Source organism: Coenobita brevimanus, chromosome 28 (assembly GCF_032717465.1).
Source record: "Coenobita brevimanus isolate Jiangsu-jjx chromosome 28, ASM3271746v2, whole genome shotgun sequence".
Taxonomy (NCBI): domain Eukaryota; kingdom Metazoa; phylum Arthropoda; class Malacostraca; order Decapoda; family Coenobitidae; genus Coenobita; species Coenobita brevimanus.
In genome coordinates, this window is record NC_136981.1 from 7,674,914 (window position 1) to 7,693,610 (window position 18,697).

The window sequence follows — 18,697 nt, forward strand, 5'->3', positions numbered from 1 at the left end:
AAACATATTGAACTGGAGAAATTAAGCAAAGACTTCAATAACCCCATCATCAAGGACATCACCCTTAAGCTTAATATAATTGTCCTTGTGTAGATGTAATGGTATAAGAAGTATGTCATGGGATTCAGTGGAAAGACGTTTTCAATATGGAGACTTTTTTTTTTTTATTGTTCCTTCTAGACAGTTTTCTTAGACTTCTGGGGGAGGTCTTGTAGTGAAAAGAGTATTGAAATTTGTATGAAGCCCTCACCAGTTTGAAGAGCTTCTTGCAAAATGAATAGAATTGTCTTTAGAAAAGAAGAAGAATACATGTAATTAAAAAAAAAAAAATGGTAGTAAACTGCTTAGTGGAGATTGCCTGTGACCCTTCTACTGTGACAGGCCATTCCTGAGGTGAATATAATTATGTGGATGAAGCATGAGTAGAATAAAGATATACTGAAAAGGTTAATTTAACATTCTGGCTGCCCTTTTGTGATGTTATGCATTAATCCTATCAGGGTTACAACGCTTGTATATTATGCCAGCTTATGTTAGTTGTATTCAGCTGAGAGTAAGGTGTAGGAGCTGGAGTTTGTTAGTGCTCCTACCATTATCCTTCTTATGGTCAGACATCTCTAGTGTTTTATGCCAGCTGGTGTTAAATAATTTTATCTAGCCAAGAATGAGTAACAGCAGCTTGAGGGAGTTTATACTCTTACCATTAACCCACTGATGATTGGACAACTCAGGTGTTTTATGACAACTAACATTAAACAGTTTTACTGAGAGTGTGTCATTCTGTCGAATTGTTAATAGCGACTTTTGCTATATCTCACACCATGATGGACCTTTTCAGAATAAAATTACCCATATCTAACAAGACTAAGGACATCATAGCAATCAAAAGGGGATAACTGGGTATACTAAATGAGCTATTGTGGTGTTGTGTGATGCCTTAATAGTCAGGGATGTCCCTCCTCTCCTGACCAAAACTGTCGACACGTTTAGGCTATCTTTGGGCCGCTTAGTTCAGCTTGTTGGTAGGAGTGTGGTTTGTGGTATTGTCTTGCATTACTCTTTCTCTGATTATGATGCAACAAAATCTATCACATCCATCATCATCATCATCATCATCATCCCTTATCACCATCATCATTATCATCACTATCATCATCTCTTTTGTCATCATCATCACTGCCACCTGCATTATCATCCCTGCTGCCTTCATGAGCATCACTGCCACATCGTCATCATCATCATTCTATCTACCTTCTATATTTGGTTAATGGATAGGATCGGTACAGAAAAAGGAAAACACAAAAATATAATCTCTGTATTCTTCATGCAATTACAGTAAAATTTTACACAGCCAGCGAAATATCAAAAGCTAACAGACCATTTTGATTATCCCTTTTGCTGTTATGGGTATGCATAGGTATTTATATAGGCTACTGAATGCAATTTTATTCTACTGAGGCAAATTCTTGGAGTCAGAATGTTGGGAATGATGGTGAGGATGGGGTTGTTTCAGTGCATTTATCTTTATTGCTGATGAACAGATGGTGTGCTGGGGAGAGAGGGAGAGAGAGAAAGAGTTTTGCACTTGAGTAGATATATGATACATGTATACAGAGAAGGATTGATAGGTATATAAATACAGTATTTCCTGTTGATCTGTAAATAGAAACTTGTCAACACAAACAAAGGAAGGTGAAGACGAGAAATGGATTTCACCTCTTCAGATTGAGACTGTCATTTTTATTTTTATTTTATTCGTACTACCCCCAGATTTGTTTTTATTTACGTAAGGAGAGAATTTTTGAGCAAGTGGAGTTATATATACTAACAGTTAACTCCATATTGCTAGAGCTGATTTAAATTTTGAGGAAAGACATTGATAGGGAAAAAAAAGAAAGAAAGAAAACACTATATCTTGGTAATGAAAGAGTTAACATTATCACAAACCATAAACTTCTTTGGTAAGAGATTTATTTATTTTTATATGCTTTTTTTTTTCTTATGTATTTTTAAATTCTTCCTTTGACTGGTGTCCTTGAGCTGTCTGAGCTGTGTGTGTGTGTGTGTGTGTGTGTGTGTGTGTGTGTATTCATGTATGTTTGTTTGTGTGTGTGTGTGTTTGTGTGTATTCATGTATGTTATATTTGTGTGTGTGTGTGTGTGTGTGTGTGTGTGTGTGTGTGTGTGTAGTTATGTATTCTTGTATATTTGTGTGTGTATGTGTGTAGTTATGTATTCTTGTATATTTATGTGTGTGTGTGTGTGTGTGTGTGTCTGTGTGTGTGTGTGTGTAGCTATGTATTCTTCTTTATTTTGTGTGTGTGTGTGTATGTGTGTGTGTGTGTGTGTGTGTGTGTGTGTGTGTGTGTGTGTGTGAAGTAAGTGTTGGTGTGTGTGTTGGTAGCTATAGTGGTGGGATTAAGGTCTCTTGGTGGCAGTGAGTCTCCATTTACTCAAAGGCATCAACACTGCAACCATGACTACCCCTTACATAACTACAGGCAGGGACAAAAAGTTTACACCCCTACTATCCCACTGTGCCTTCTGCGCAGAATATTTAGTGCACATCTATAATTTTACTCCCTGTGGCATCATATGAAGAGGAATCCTGTACTGGCAGAGAATCATAACAAGCCTCTTTCAGCTTAGGAGTAGTAGTTGGAAGAGGAAAGAAAGGAGTAGAGTTGTAAAGTATTAGATAAACTTTTATCCCTGACTGCACTACCATCTCAGCTCTCCCAACAATCATCACCTCTGTCTTTTATATATTCCTGTGGGTTTCTGATATTCCAAACTACATTACATTGATTTGCAGCGAGATTTGTCGTGAGAGATTATGTCCATATGTTTAATGTTGATAAATGTAGCAATATGTCATAAGGTTTGGGTTTGAGGTGATATGAAGGAAGTTGTGACAAGATGAGCTTTGTTATGACAGCCAGTGTGGTGTGTAATGTCATCACTGCTGTGCTTATTCATCTGCTTATATAATTAGAGCTGTCCTTCATAGTTGCTGGTAATTATCATCATTATGATCTTTTTCCATACGTAAGGATTTATGAATTAACATTCAGTCCTGCTGTTAGTGAATGTTTCTTTTGTTATGCACATCAAGCAATTCCTGTAATTGCCACCACAGTCATTCTTATCATCAGTCCAACTGTACTTTCTTTTACCAACCAAATATATTCCCAATCAGTGTTGACACCATTCATCTTATCATCCACACAATCGTAGTTACTCCAGGCCATATCCTTCACTGTTGGCTGACACTTTTTCCCTACTGACTGGAAGGCAGTCATGACTGCTGTGTTCTAATTTCCCACCATGACTGAAAGTTATTGAATAATGAGAATTGTGAGGGTGATTGAGAGCACATTTCCGACTGACTAAATCCCGCCAGCCCACACTTATTACCATGATAGGTTGCCAGCTAGCTTGCATGGTGTTTTTGGCGATTAAAATGTGTATTGTCACATCAGAAGGAGATGGTGGATGGGGGGATGAGAATGGGATTGGAGGAGGAGGTGGTGGGTGGGGGGGTAGGGATGGGGTTAGAGTATGATAGCTTATCTTATCATAACAGCAAGCTTATCATAACAGCGCTGATAATAGTTAAGGTTGAGAAGTGTAAGTGGCAAGGGGAATTTGTAAGCCAGAGATGTTTTTGCTTGTTTTGACCAAGGAGCATGATGTTTGTTTGTGTGTTTTGATATCTAAACACATCCTGTGAGTCAAGGAAGTAATAGATGGCAATGATGAAGTGGCTAGATTGGTTTGGAGGGAATAAAGTATCCAAGAACAGCAAGCCTCAGAGGTATGTGAAGCATGTGGTTCATGAGTTTGGGTGCCGATGGACCTGGCTGCTTTTGGATAGTGTCTATGTGCTGTGGTATTTCTGCTGGTACTGTACATTGTGTTTATTCCTTGCAAGATTTTAATCATCATTTGTCATCTTACTTACCTTGTGATTATTCCTGGCAAGACTTTTGCTGGATCATCTTACTGTCATCTTATACTGTGATTATTCCTTGCAAAATTTCTGGTGGATCAACTCTGGTGTCTTAAATTTTGATTATTCATAGTATGATTTATGTTGGATCATCTTATTGTCATCTTCCTGCCTCAGCTTTTGCAGTAATTGTGTTGTAGTGTCTTTAGTTTTTTATCTTTGTACTTGAATGTGCAGATTGGTGTGAAGGGGCTGTCTTATTTTTTGTGGAAATTATTATGGTTTACTCTTGTATGTTCTGAAGCTCTTCTGGTTGGGTTTAAATTTAGTTTTTATTGGTATTTGTTTGGCAAACTTTTTTCCTGGGCCCCACCTCACCTCATCTCAGAGTGGGAAGGGAGGTCTGGAAATGATGATGATGATGAGAAGGATCATGACATATTGTAGAGGACAGTTTTATTCTGTGAAAGCTATGACAGGTATGGCCATGTGATGCCTATGATGATGAGAACATTGTACTTTGACTCCCTGTGGTTGTGTTCAGTATGGAAACTTATTCTCCGCATACACAGGTGTTTTGCGAAAATGACGTTTGTACATGTGTTTTGCCGTGATTGATGTAGAATGTGAAGGACTTACCCACATTTACACACACACACACATGCAAAGAAAAAGTGATCTTGAGTTACAGCATTGAAGTCCACTTTCATATTTCCTGTGTTAGCAGACAGAATGAATGTGATGTGTTTGTAAGACAGTCAGATTTAACTTTGGTGCAGTATATTATATGAGATACACAATGATAAACAGAAGTTGGGAGAATTGAGGTGAAGTAGTTTTCATTGTATCCCCATGCATGTTAAATATGTATTTTTCTTCAGATTTATTTCCTTTATTTCCATCTCATTTTTTTAGTGCTTTTTATGAGCAACTTTTATTTACCTTATTTTTCTTTTCATTGCTGTGCTTGCATCAGGTTCTCAATATTAAAACAATATTGTGAAGATTAAGGAACATTTTGGATGATACACCACGGACACTGAGAGAGAAATAAGTAAAATAACAGCCAGGTGGAATAGTGAGAGAGTAAGAACCTGGATACTCTGGAGGACACTACCTTGTCGGTTGATAAGTGTTCCTGAAGAAGAGGACAAGAAAACGAAGAAAGAAGAAAAAGAGGAAGTGGAGGACAAGGAAAGAGGAAGGACCAAGAGGGAACTGGAAGAAGGATGCTGCAACGTAGAGGAGGGAGCCTAGGAGGTGGAGGGGAGCTGTGGTGTCCTCCCTCTGATCCCCACATACCCTGCTCCCCATGTTCCCACACCTACCCCCCATACTGGACCATTGGAAGGTAGTGCTCACTTGGTCACAATCAGTAGTTTTTCCTCATTCAACAATCACATTTCTACTTGGTTAGTGTTCTTGCTGGGGTCATGTTTGTTGCAGTATTTTCTTCCTGTCTGACACATGTTTCTTCATGGGTACTTTGGGAATGGTATCTACTGGGCTATGGTTTGGTCACCTTAACTTGGCTGAGATTTTTGCCATTCTTCAGCTTATTTCTCTACTTCTATAGAAGAATAAGAACATACTAAGGCTTTTTCCATAGTGCCTCTTCCTGTCAAGTTTCATATTCTGGTGTTAATCTAGTAACTTTTGCCTCTGTTAATCTCTTTTTCAACTCAGGATTATAGATGTAGAATGACAATTTTAAGCCAAGTTAAGATGGATAGAGTATAGCAGAAGAGTTGGTATCAGTATTTCTGCCTACTATAAATTTTTCAGAATCACTTTTTTTTTTTTTTTTTTTTTTTTTTTTTTAAGCCAGTATCAGTAAATTTCACAGCATCAGAATGTAAGATGCTGGTAAGTTACTGATACTGTCATTTTATTTGTGCATTTTGTAAATATAATCTTGTAGTAAGGATGATCCAAGCTTACTTTCTAGGCTAATTATTATTATTATTATTGTTATTGTTATCATTATTATTATTGTTATATAATTATTATTGTCTGTCTAATCATAATACCATATTGATCAAGTCACTTTGTATCTGTCAGTATCAGTTTCTCTCTCACATCATCAGAAATCTGAACATCAAATAGATCCAATTTTTTCCTAATTAATAGACCCATTTTCTGTAATTTACAATTTTTTTTTTCCTGTCTCCTCTGTTAATTATGATATCATCAATTAAAACTGACATTAAACTTTTGCCATTGTAAGCTTGGTCAACTTGCAAGAGTTGTGGTTGTGCCACAGGGGATCTTCCTGTTTTCATATGTCAATCAGTTTTGTGCTAAATGTTTGCCCTCCCTAATAAATGAGTGCTTGATGGAGGATACAGTATTATTCTTTCCTTAATTAAGTGTCCATTATGTACATCGAGCAGTTTTTACATGTGGAGTTTTAATATTAAATTTACTTGGTCTTCTATCATGTGTCTTTAAAGTTTTCCATAACTCTTTGTAGTTTTAAAATTATGATTTGCTGTTTGAATTTTCTTTTGGTGCACTGGAAAAAAAAAAAAAAAAAAGCAACAGTTTGAACTAAAAATCCTCTCCTTGGCATGTGTTTTGTTATGTAAGGCAAACATTTCAAGGATGGTTGTGAATGTACAGAACTGCCTGTCTCTATCTTGGGACTGTTCACTTTGCTTTCCTGTTGGTGGTGGGACTGGGCCGGAATGCTGCCTGATGTAATGCTGTCACTGATAATTCTAGTCTTAAGGATGTAAATAATGTACAATACTGTCTGTAAAATGGAGTTATGTGCACATGTTTTACCAGTAGAATTAAAGTTGTTCCATTTGTTCACTGATTAGGGACTTATTTAAGACATATACTATACCATATACTATAGGTTTTAGCTTTAACAAGTGCTCCAACGGAGAGCTCTTGTGTTTATGTGCTGTTCTAGTGTAATGTTGTCACTTGGATTTTTCGCAGCTAACCAATTGATCGTGTTATTTGCAGCTTCGGGAAAGGAACCCAAGTTGTCCGAATGCAAGAATGAAATACTTTAGTTGTACCTGTGGGCAAAAAATTTACGGAGATCCTATGCCCAGCGCCAGGAGCAGCGTTTTTGGGTCAAAATGTGATCGCTCATTATATAAAGTAAAAGTTTTTCAATCGTGATGGGACCAAGTTTTTTCACATCAGCAAATTTTTTGCTATTTCTGTGCCAATTTTGGTGCGATTTGAATGTGTAGTTTTGGCTGCCCAAAATACACACACACACACACACACACACACACACACACACACACACACACACACACACACACGGCTAGTGCTATAGTATATTAGATTTTGGGCCAGAAACGTTATTATAGGCATCTGTAGTAACTAACTGTTGGTTGGGTGTGCTAGAATAATTCATGAAGTGATTGGTAGAAAAAATAGATTTGCTACATTAAAATAGTATTAGCCTTAAGTTGGCAATGATGAAAACTCACATGCTGACTTCTACTGTACATTTATATTGAATAATTCATCTGTAAATATACCTAAAATACAAATATCTTGGGCAAGTTATGGATGAATCGCTCTCTGTGTCGTTTTGGTGGATAAACTTGCTATGTTCACTTCCTGGGGTAGGCAGGATGCAGGTTATGGACAATAGAGCAGAACTGTTGGAGCGAGAGAGAGAGGGAGGGAGAGAGAGAGAGAGAGACGGAGGGAGAGAGAGAGAGAGAGAGAGACGGATATCTCCATTGCAGTGAAAGCTGGATTTCCCTGATGATTGATGATCCGAACTCTGACTATAAGTGTATCCGGAATCAAAGTGATTTAAAAAAAAAAAATCTGGAATAGTGTTGTTTGATTAATTTTTGTTCTATAAATAGTTTGGGGATGATGTTAGGACAGCTGATATATTGTGCTAGGTAACAGTACAGTATAAAGCTGTATAGAAATTACAGTGACTATACTGTTGCTGTAAAGATAATGTGAATGTAGACTAGAAAACTCACATACTGTAGAGCTGTTCAGCTAAAGAAAATTTTCTCTGACATGGCATCCAGTTAGGTGTATAGGCCAGTTATGGGGAAAGTTGGAGATTCAAGTCCATGCCAAGACACCTTATAATTGGTTTTCACTTGTAGTTCATATTGTGATCCCAGGCTCATCTAAACGTGAACCTGATGGCCTGCAGGCTGAAGTTGTCATTCTCCTTTCAGGGGATAGGGAGAGATTTGAAGGATATTTGTATAACCATGCAGGAAAAACAAGATGGAGGAAGAAAGAAAGAGAGGGAGAAAAGGAGAGATAGATAACAAATGCCAAAGGGATGGACATGGAGAAAAGGTAGGAGATAATGGAATACTGTTGAAAGAAAAAAAAGAAGAATAGTGAGAAAAGAAACAGTAAGGAGTTGGAAACAGAAAGAAAGAGATGGATCATATAGGTAGGAGAAGGAAAAAGAAAGAAGTCAATGAAGCAGAATCACTACAGTTTTGGTCCTTATCTAAAAGCACTGAACTTCATGGTAGTCATGTGTGTAAATGGAATAATGTAGCGCTGTTCACCTCTCACTTCCATGTTTTATTTAGTGTTTGTGTGGTCTGTACTCAAAGGTTATTAAAGAAACAACAGCACAAGTAGGCTTGATATTTCACTGATTGTAACAATGTGTGTAAGGTGTACACATGATATAAAGAGGAGAAAAGAAAGCAGACAGGAGATCTACTTTGTCAATACAGTTCATGATGTCTAAGGAAGATTAATCTAATTGCAGAAAAGGAATAGGTGTATTGAGAGTTTAATCAACAAACATGATGGTATTTATATACAGTATATGATTTACTTGAACCCTTGTGCATGTTGTCCATAAAGCCTGTGATTGGAATGTTGATGATAGGTGTGTGAGAGTGTCTGAAGTCCTTTTTGGACACTTCACAGTATAACATTTAAAATATTGTATGAGCATGTTCCAGGAAGCAAAGTAATGTCATAAGTAACATAGAATATTTGATAAGAATTAGTGCAGTTAAATGCGGTCCTCTTGTCCTGTGTCTCTAAGTGCTTGTTGAAGTTAAAATGAAAAGCATGATCTTGAGTATAAAGCTTTGATGGACAGAGACTATTAAACTGAATAAGCGGGTCTTGCTCTAACAGTGTGCATGAGGTGATGGGTCTGGTTCTTCATAATATCTCTTCAGCCAGAGAATATTTCATTATAGGTTATTTTTGCTGCCTCCAGACAATTTTGTTCAGCTGTGGAGAGATTTTTCAAACTCATGGGGCTAATTGTGATGTATTTGTCCCTTGAACGTGAGCTGTAATACACAGTTTCTTCTGTCTTGGCGGTGTAGGTAATGGGGCAGGATTCATTGATGCCATGTGATGGAGCATTGGTAACAGTCAAATATTACCTCCTCTGAGATGTAGCAGCATAAGAACAGGTTGTTGTTGTTATTGTTTAGAATATTTTGAGTGGCATTAAATCTATTTGTCAGTGCTAATGTGCTTCATCTCTGACTACTGCCCTTCCCATCTCACGCATTATATCCAATGTATGGACTAAGAAGTCTCTCTCTTGTATATTCTGTGGTACTGTGCTGGTATATATTTTGTAAGACCTGCGGCACCATCACACATATAATCTCTGCTGATCAAATAATAGAGATGTGTTAGCACTGAAACTCTATTATGCATTAAATTTAACATACCATATACTGTAGCCAATTAAAGCCAGGCTGATAGTTTCAACTTCTTTTCTCAAATACTCATTTTATTGTTCACCATTCTTCCCATTGCTTGTGATATAATGAGAAACTGGGTAAGGATTAAATTTAAAAATTGCTTAAGAAATATGTATACTGGATATTAATGTTTTTTTAATTGATGTGCAAGGAGTATTCAAAAGTTTCAGTATTCAGCTCACATCCAGAAGCACTAAAATGAGTCATAATCAGCAGAAGAAGATTAAAGTGTGATAACTTATAGTGTGTCCGATAATTGGGTGAAGGTAATTACGTGTACAGAATGTGGTATGTTGTTTATATCCTCCAACCTCTTGCACTGTGGTATAAGATGTATTCTCATTGATGTAGGGGAGACTTTGTATTGCATCTTCTATAGCCATTCATTGTGCATGTTACATCTTGACTCCCTCACGGTGATTTTTTTTTTTTTTATTCGTTATTATGATGATGATATTACTGCATTGTTATTATTTTTATTTATTTACTTATTTTTTGCCAAGCTACCCCAAATAGGTACAGTATATTCAATTTGGGAAGAAATCCTTAGTATTGAAAGGGTTAATGAGGGTATGCTATATCTAAGCCCTCCAGTTTGAAAAATATGTCTTGAGGTGAATCAAATCTAGAGATAGCAATTATAGATTAGAAAATGCATCTTTGAAGAGGTGATTTGTATTGTCTGCTGTTCCATCTGTGTTTCCTAATATCAGCACAGTTGGCATCAGTCACTTAAAGAGGGTATTAAGGTGTAATAATGTGAAGGAATTAACTGAAGAAGAGGTGCTATGATATGTACAAAGTCAGTGAGAATATAAGCTCATGACTAGTGCCCCTGTACAGTGTTATTTAGCCATATGTGGTAATGTGAGGTGATAATGGATGTAATGTGAAGCTTAGGTGATACTGGATGTAATGTGAAGGATATGTGAAATATTTCTATTTTTAGTGTCACTGTCTTGACAAAATTATTTACTGTACTTTTTTGTTTGTAATTTTGCAGCACAGTTCATTGTCACCTCACATTACAGAAAGCCATACAGTTGTTTTTATTTTTATAGTACATATCACTTAACAGATATTTTAAATTAGTTTGGAGAAAATTATGGGTTTGGCTTTTTCTCTAGGTTCTCTTCATTCCACTCACTTTGAAAATATTACTGGTAGCACATTACTTGTCACACGGTACTCTGGTGATGGTTCTTTCCCTTCAGTATACAGTGTTGCCATTTCTGATGCTACCCACCCTGTGCATATTAGTGTGATAAAGGGTTACAGTGGTGATGGTGATACTGGTAACAGCTATATATACACAGTACTAAGTTATGGATGGCAAAATTAGCATGATGAATTGCATCTTGGACACACGGGTAACAGCTTGTGGTATGAGCAAATGAAAAGTTATTAATCCTTAAGCCAATCTAATATAATCTTACATAATTCCTTCAGAATTTTAAAATCTGGAAACTGCATTTATTTGATATTTGTAAGCTTACCTAAAGATAAGTAATTTAGCATTGGCATCTTTAACTGCTTAACTCTGCAGGTGGATTCTGATAACACATGAGCATTAAAACTCTGGTATTTCAGAAAGTAGTGCGTAGTGTTTGTCTTGTCGTTGATAATGTTCTGGGCTACATTTAGGTCATTATTATTAGTTATGTCGTTATTCAAGTACTTAATATGTATATGTTGTAACTGACATTAATTGTTCTTTCAGTATACAGTTTTATATACTTGTTTTAACCCCTAAAACGCGGCTGTGTACGGGTGATCCCCCCGCTGTGGCGGGGTTGTAGCGGGGTCTGAGTACCTGTGGAAAAATATTTGCCAAAAATCATAGATTAACCCTAGAGCATTAAAATTTTTATGGCATATAGTACTTACATTCAGCTTTCTCCTGAGCCACATGTTGAGCCTTCGTTGACTACCAAAGGACTTGTGAAGACTTGCAAAGTTGGGTAACAAAGTCTTCACTCTCACACCTCCAGAAACCCGGTTTTCTTTCTACCACAGCCTCAGTCTGTCACAGTACACTTTATACAACAACGTACAGGTTGTTTGGAATCCGTATTTGTAAATAAGAACTGAAAATAAGGCTAAAATGGACGGAGCGCACGGCCGACGTGCAGCGCGGTGGCGATCTTCCCGTCAATATTGTCACATTTGCCTTTTCTCGGCAAAAAACACGTATACTCCTTTTTTTTTCATCATAGGACTTCGCAAACGTTTGCCTGTCACTATTACGGCCATAAAAATCAATGTCACTGCCAGTATTGTGGATTGAGACTGAGGAAGACCACCGCGGCGCGAGTTTATTCAACCTTACGGCAGGCACTTTATTCTCGCTCCTGTCGGCCACTCGCACTTCATTTCTATCGCTCACTTTCACTGTATCTGTTCTTTTTTTTGCCTTATTCATCAGTGTCACTGTCCAGTGTTATAAAAATAATATTTTCTACACAACAAACTGTCACTGTCAGAACATAGAATAGGAAAATATGCTTTCATCTTCTTACACTGGAGTGACTGTCACTCGCAATACTTATATTATTACTATGTACAATTATTTACACCAAAAAACACTGTCACTGTCAGTGCTTTTACAAGTACATACACTAATTTACACTCATCAGGCTGTCACTGTCAGCACGTAAAAGAAAACTAAACAATATTATCACTGTCACTCTCAGTATTATTTCAAAGATTCTTACCCTTATTTTCAAAATCTACTTAGGCTGTGGTAGTCAAAGAAACACGGGTAAGCACAGAGGGGAACTTTGCACTCTTTGCACTGCAAGGAGGTGCGCCTAAAGGTTCTTTCCTGCCTGGTAGTGTGGCTGCACACATGACACCTCCTCAGTGCTTTCCCCCTCTTTGCAGTGGCTGGCAGTGGCTCCAGGCGGTGTCGCTGAAGGTAGTCCTGACACTGTAGGCGGTCTGGAGGTGTGTGAGGGTGGCGTTTGGGACCTGTAGAAAGAACCTGGCCATAATGCTGAAGCAGCTGGTAGACACAAGTCTTGGAAAATCGTCTGAGAGAGTAGTTGGCTGGCTTCCTGTTCTTGATTTTATACAGGATGAAGGCGTTCAACATGCACATATCAATCAAGGGCAAGAACACCTTCCTGTACCAACGACGATTTTTCCTCAGGCAGTCAATCTCTCCAATCATCATATCAGACTTGTCCACCAGCCGCATATTGACGTTATAGTCAATTACAGCATCAGGCTTCATCACAGGCTCACCAGTCCTTCTGTCGACCTTCCCTGTTGCCAGCATTTCACCCTTGTGTACTGTGGTGAGCATGTTCACGACTCTCTTATCATGCCACCTGATTGCAAGCATCTTGTCAGATTTCTTCAGGTGCACGTCTCCCCGCTTTGACTTTTCAGCCTCGGGGAAGGCAGGGTAATGTGCCCTTTTACTTCTGACAGTGCCACAGGAGCCGACGCCGTGTTCAGAAAGGTACTTGGCGAGTTTAGGAGCGGTATAGTAATTGTCCGTATACAGGACATGATTCTCGCCAAAGTACTTTTCCAAAAGCACTTTCACCACAGAACCAGAGAATCCAAGGGGGTCAGTCTTATCCAAATCGACATTGCTGGCGGTGTAAATGACGAAGTCAAGGATGAACCCCGTCTTGCAGTCGCACAGCACGAAAAACTTGATTCCAAAGCGGTGGCGTTTGCTTGGAATGTACTGGACGAACCGAAGACGGCCCCTGAACAATACCAAAGACTCGTCAATCACGACTTTCTTGAACGGGCGCAAGAACCTCGTAAACTTATCCTTGATCATGTTCAGGATTCCCCTCACTTTCCATAATGGGTCAGTTTGGGAAGGCTCATCATTGTTCGCGAAGTGAAGATAAGTCATCAGCTGCCTAAAACGATCGCGGCTCATGTATTTATTGAATATGGGTGTTGGGCACAGCTCGTCGGAAGTCCAGTATTCTTCTAACTTGTGTTTCCAGTTGTGCGGCATTAGCAACATCAATCCAATAAATACAAAAAGCTCGCGGATCGTAAGAGGCACTCATGCTGCCATCCGCGACGTGGATGGCGTGGCCGCCTCACCTTCTCCTTCGCGAACTGGCGCACATTGCCCCTCGTACCTGTTTGTCTCGGTACAGATGTGCTCCATAACCTCGTCGTCAAGGAAGGCCAACAGGTAGTCAAGGCATTCACCATCGTCGTCCACAGGGAAGTCAGCCTGAAGTCCACACTCACTGTCGTCAAAGGGCAGATCCTCAGGCACAAAATCTGATCCCTCTGACCACACGAAGGCATCTAGCGTTCCCTGCCTAGGCTGCGAGGTGCTTGGGGCGGCGGGGGGTGAGGCAGGTCGTGTGGGAGTGGGTGAGGCAGGCTGGGCAACAGTAGGTGAGGCAGAGGCTATCCCAGGCCGTGTTGGTGTTGTGGTGGTGGTGGTGGTGGTGGGAGGGACATTATCACTTGGGTCAAGGTCACCCGCGGTGGCGTGACTCCTGAGTTGCCTAGTGCGAGTTAGCCTTATACTAGGGGACTTAACTCTACCAACACGAACACTAGGCCTACGATAACCTCTCAAACGTAAAGATGCTCTTTTACTTCCCTTTCTCGGTGGTGAAGGAGACTCCGACGACTCAGGAGACAGGACAGCAGAGGAGGAGGATGAGAGAACAGGGCTGGGAGTACGTGGCGGGCTTGTGGTGGCGTGACGTGGCGTAGGGGACAATGGCGGTGAGCTGGGGTCTCCGCTCCTCTTCCTTTTTTCCCCCTTCCCATACTCGAGGTCCCTCCTCACCAGAGCCTTCCCTGTTGAGGTGCTGGGCACTGACACAGTCTCCTCCGGCACAGAAACAATCACTTCTGGCCCGGAATCAGCACTAGATTGTGTCTCTGACTCAGCCAGGCTCGACCACACACCGACGTCACTGCCATAGTCCATTGAGGCTTTCAAAAGTTCTGAGGCTATTGCAGAGTCACTTAGCCCCTTAGTAGTTCCTGGTAAGGTTTTGAAGGGGGTTGAGGTCACAAAACCCTTTTTCGGAGGGCTAGAAGGCACAGACTCGGAAGAGCTCGTGTTAGACATGGTGTCACCGTGGCAGATTTGCGTGGACTGACGCTATTCTGGGGCAAACCGCGCGAAAAAATGACAGTGTGACAACTGGGGAAACAAGCGTTTCCCAATAGCAAAAAGTGCTTGCGAGATGACGGCGCAGATTGACACGTATCAGCCGTCCGCGCGTTGCCATATCGCACAACGAGGGAGGGCCGCGCATCGGTGCGTCGGTGGGTAAAAAAAATGAGACTTGGCAACAACCGAGGTCAGTAGTACAAAGGTCAAGTGTGCTAAACGTAGCTCATGGGTGGCGGGACTGATAGACAATACCAGCTGGAGCATGCTTGCCCGCGGTTATTCAAAATTAACTCAAATCGCAAACGCGACGACCCGCCGTTCTGCCCTTTGGGCCGACCGTCGCAAATGCGACGATCCGCGTTTTAGGGGTTAAGCAGCCCACTTGTATTTATATATTGTGTTTAGGATTTCTGATTATTATCATTATTATTGTCATTATTATTATTATTATTATTATTATTATTACTATTATTATTATTAAATTTTATTTTTAGCTGCCTACCAAACATAATACATCATATAGGTAACTGCAGTGACGGAGAAGGTTCGTGTCCTTTGAATACCTGTATATTTTCATCATAACCCTCTTGTGTCTCACCTGTCAGGGTGAAGTTTGGGGTGTCGCTGGAGCAAGTGTGCAAGAATGACATCCCTGGGCCCCTGCTGGTGCTTATCCTCAAGCTGAACAAGGAGGGGCCTGCCAAGAAGGACGTCTTCCGCGCCCCCGGACACCACGGCTCTATGAAGAAGCTTGTCCACTTCCTCCAGAATGGACGCCTGGTTAACATTGGTCAGTTTTGTTTACCATATCAGTGTATGGTCATATTGTCTGACATATTGGGATTTCGTGTTTATTATTATTACTGTCATTATATTTTTATTCATATATCAGCTTCCTTTCCCTCAAACAGTTTCTCAATGTATCTGTGCATTTACGGTATTTTTGTATGCGTGTTTTTTCCTCATATAGCACTATTGAACCCCCAGTTTTCTCCTTCCCTCCCCAGACAACTTTTCCGTGTACACGATAGCATCGGTGCTGAAGAAGTTCTTGCGGAAGTTACCGGACGGCATCTTTGGCCGCGAGGGGGAGCAGGAGCTGTTTTCCATCATCCAGCTGGCGGACACGGAACAGCGGCGGGACCTCATTCATCGCTTGATAACATCCATGCCACCCGTAACCCAACACCTCCTAGTCCTTCTCTTTGGGACCTTCAGGTACTCTTTACAATAGCAAGGCCATATGCAGACTGTCCAAACCTGTCAGTCTATATCTGTATCTATTTACGTGTCAATGGTTTTTGCCCACTTTTATGTGTTATTAATGTACAACTGTACAAAAAAGTATCGTTACTCAGGGGTCTGACAGATACGTAATGAACACCACGATGGCTGCTGTTTCCGAAGGGTTTATACATTCATATCGATGCATTTATTCCCCCAAACACAGGAAATGTCTCTTGTATCCCATGCATAACCAACATTGTTGCATATGCAGGGGTACCAAAAGGTTACCAGTTGCATATGCAGGGGTACCAAAAGGTTACCAGCTTCCCTGCATGTTTTTCCTAAACCACCATCGTTTAGCACAACTTTCTAAGAATACTTTTTTGTACAGTTGTACACACATTTCTTACACACAAAGGCTTCAACAGTGACCAGTTTTCCTGTGTTTGAGTTTAACCTGGTAATACCCCAATGCTTCAGATCTGCCACACAGGATCATCATGGGACATGATTCTCTCACAGAGTGCATCACACCACCCACATTCCAGCCCATCCTTGAGCTCAGTGTTTCTCACATCTGGCTTTATCACATATGTTAACTTGTGCAGTCTGTGCTGTAGTGTTAGTGGAGTGTGTAGTATGTGTTTTCTTGGGCACAATGCAGTGCAGGCAGTTACAGGACCAAATAAAAATTACCAGTACTCTCCTACCCCACATCTCTACTGTGTTGTTGGTCTCTCCTTCCCCTTCTAACCACCCCAGTCTTTTTCACTATGTTAATCATTCAGTCATTCTCCCATCACTCCATTAAAAGCACCGTGATTTATATGTAATGTATTTAGATAGCTATGTTGATTTTAAGAATTTTTAAAAAAATTTTTGGTGTGAAAATAATTGAGCCAGTGAAGGTTTATATCCAAGGAGTGGTTGGGGTTGATTGCCCATGTAATGCTGCTCAGGGATGTGTGAGGCTGGTCACTCTCATCTTAAATGTCGAGACCAACTGCCTAGCCCCGGGCTCCTATGCTCCTCTTGGGGCAATGTAGGATTGGATGATGGATGGATGGATGGAAAATAATTGTGGTTCATATGTCTTGCTTCATTGCACCAGGATTGCTTTAAATGGCAAAATTTTACACATGTTATAGCAAATAATTTAAACATGTCTTTTTTACAATACTACAGGGAAATCATGATTTGAACATATCCATCCATGGATGGATGGATATGTTCAAATCATGATTTCCCTTTAGTATTGTAAAAAAGACTATCTATCTATTGCCAGACGCCTCAATCCCGTTTGGGGTGGCCACAAACAAATCGCCTCCAAGTCGCCCTGCTCCCAACTCACACCCCCCTCTCCCATATACCTCTCCACCCCATCCCTCCATCTCATCCTCGGCCTCCCCCTCCCTCTTCCCCCCTCCACCTTACTTACATACACTCTCTTCATCAGTCTTTCACTCTCCATCCTCTCCACATGGCCAAACCACCTCAGTGTGTTCCTCATAACGCTTCCTATCACATCCACATCAACACCACAACGCTCCTTTATATCCTCATTCGTCAGCCTGTCTTTCCATGTGACTCCACATGCTCCCCTTTAAAAAACTCATTTCCACTGCTCTCACTCTTGACTTGTGTCCTTCAAACAACGTCCAAGCTTCACTTCTGTATGTTAGAGTTGGTATCACAATACTGTCATGTAATAACTTTTTCACTTCCATGCTCACTTCCCTGTTTCTTATCACTGCTTTCAAAGAACCAGCAACCTTTCTTCCCTGCTGTACCCTTTCAAGCACTTCTCCCTCCAAACCTCCATCCTTACTCATCACACTACCCCAAGTACTTAAACGTACTCACATTTTCCAATTCCTCACCATCCAACCTCGCTGTACATTCACTGACTTCACCTCTCTCAAAGACCATCACTTTACTCTTCCCTACATTCACCTTTAGATTCCGTTTCTTACACACTCTCTCAAACTCATCCACCAAGCCTTGCAGCTCCCCTTCGTCTTCACTCAACAACACAGTATCATCTGCAAACAACAGTACAGGGAGTTTCCAAACACTATCCTCTCTCACCAGGGCCACTCCAGCATCCACTACCCTACCTTGTACCTCTTTTATTAACCCATCCTTGTACAGATTGAACAACCATGGAGACATGAGACATCCCTGTTTCAAACCAACTTACAAAGAGAAAAATTCACTTAGTTCACCATCCATACGCACTGCATCCTTTGCACCATCGTACATACTCTTCACAGCATTCAACAACTTCCCATCTACTCCATATATTCTTAACACTTTCCACAGTCCTTTGTCTATCCACCCTGTCATATGCTTTCTCCAAATCCATGAAAGCCGCATACAACTTCTTTCCCTTCTCTAGAAACTTTTCCACTAAAGATCTAAGAATGAATATCTGATCTACACAACCTCTTCCCTTCCTAAAGCCTCCCTGTTCTTCTCCAACTAATTTCTCTGTTCTTTCTCTAACTCTGTCAATAAGTATCCTACCATACACTTTTCCTATTGTACTAAGAAGACAAATGCCCCTATGATTACCACACACTTCTTTTTCCCCTTTTCCTTTGTACAAGGGAATAATTATACCTGACTTCCAATCCTCCGGGACTCTACCTTCCTCCCAGGCCAATCTGCACATCTTCCACATCCATTCTA

At 40.3% G+C, this 18,697-nt stretch overlaps 1 protein-coding gene across 4 annotated transcripts in view; it reads left to right on the plus strand.

The window, feature by feature from the left end:
- The window catches only part of RhoGAP71E (Rho GTPase activating protein at 71E), a 99,327-nt gene that overhangs the window by 22,756 nt on the left and 57,874 nt on the right, over nt 1-18,697 (plus strand). For 3 of the 4 annotated variants that reach the window (XM_080268582.1, XM_080268585.1, XM_080268583.1), the window contains exons 2-4: nt 4,929-5,303; nt 15,385-15,569; nt 15,787-15,997. In XM_080268582.1, the coding sequence (XP_080124708.1) occupies nt 5,182-5,303; nt 15,385-15,569; nt 15,787-15,997 (518 nt within the window). In that variant the 5' untranslated portion in view covers nt 4,929-5,181. The remainder of the gene's footprint in view (nt 1-4,928; nt 5,304-15,384; nt 15,570-15,786; nt 15,998-18,697) is intronic. The other variant, XM_080268584.1, reaches the window with a different exon arrangement.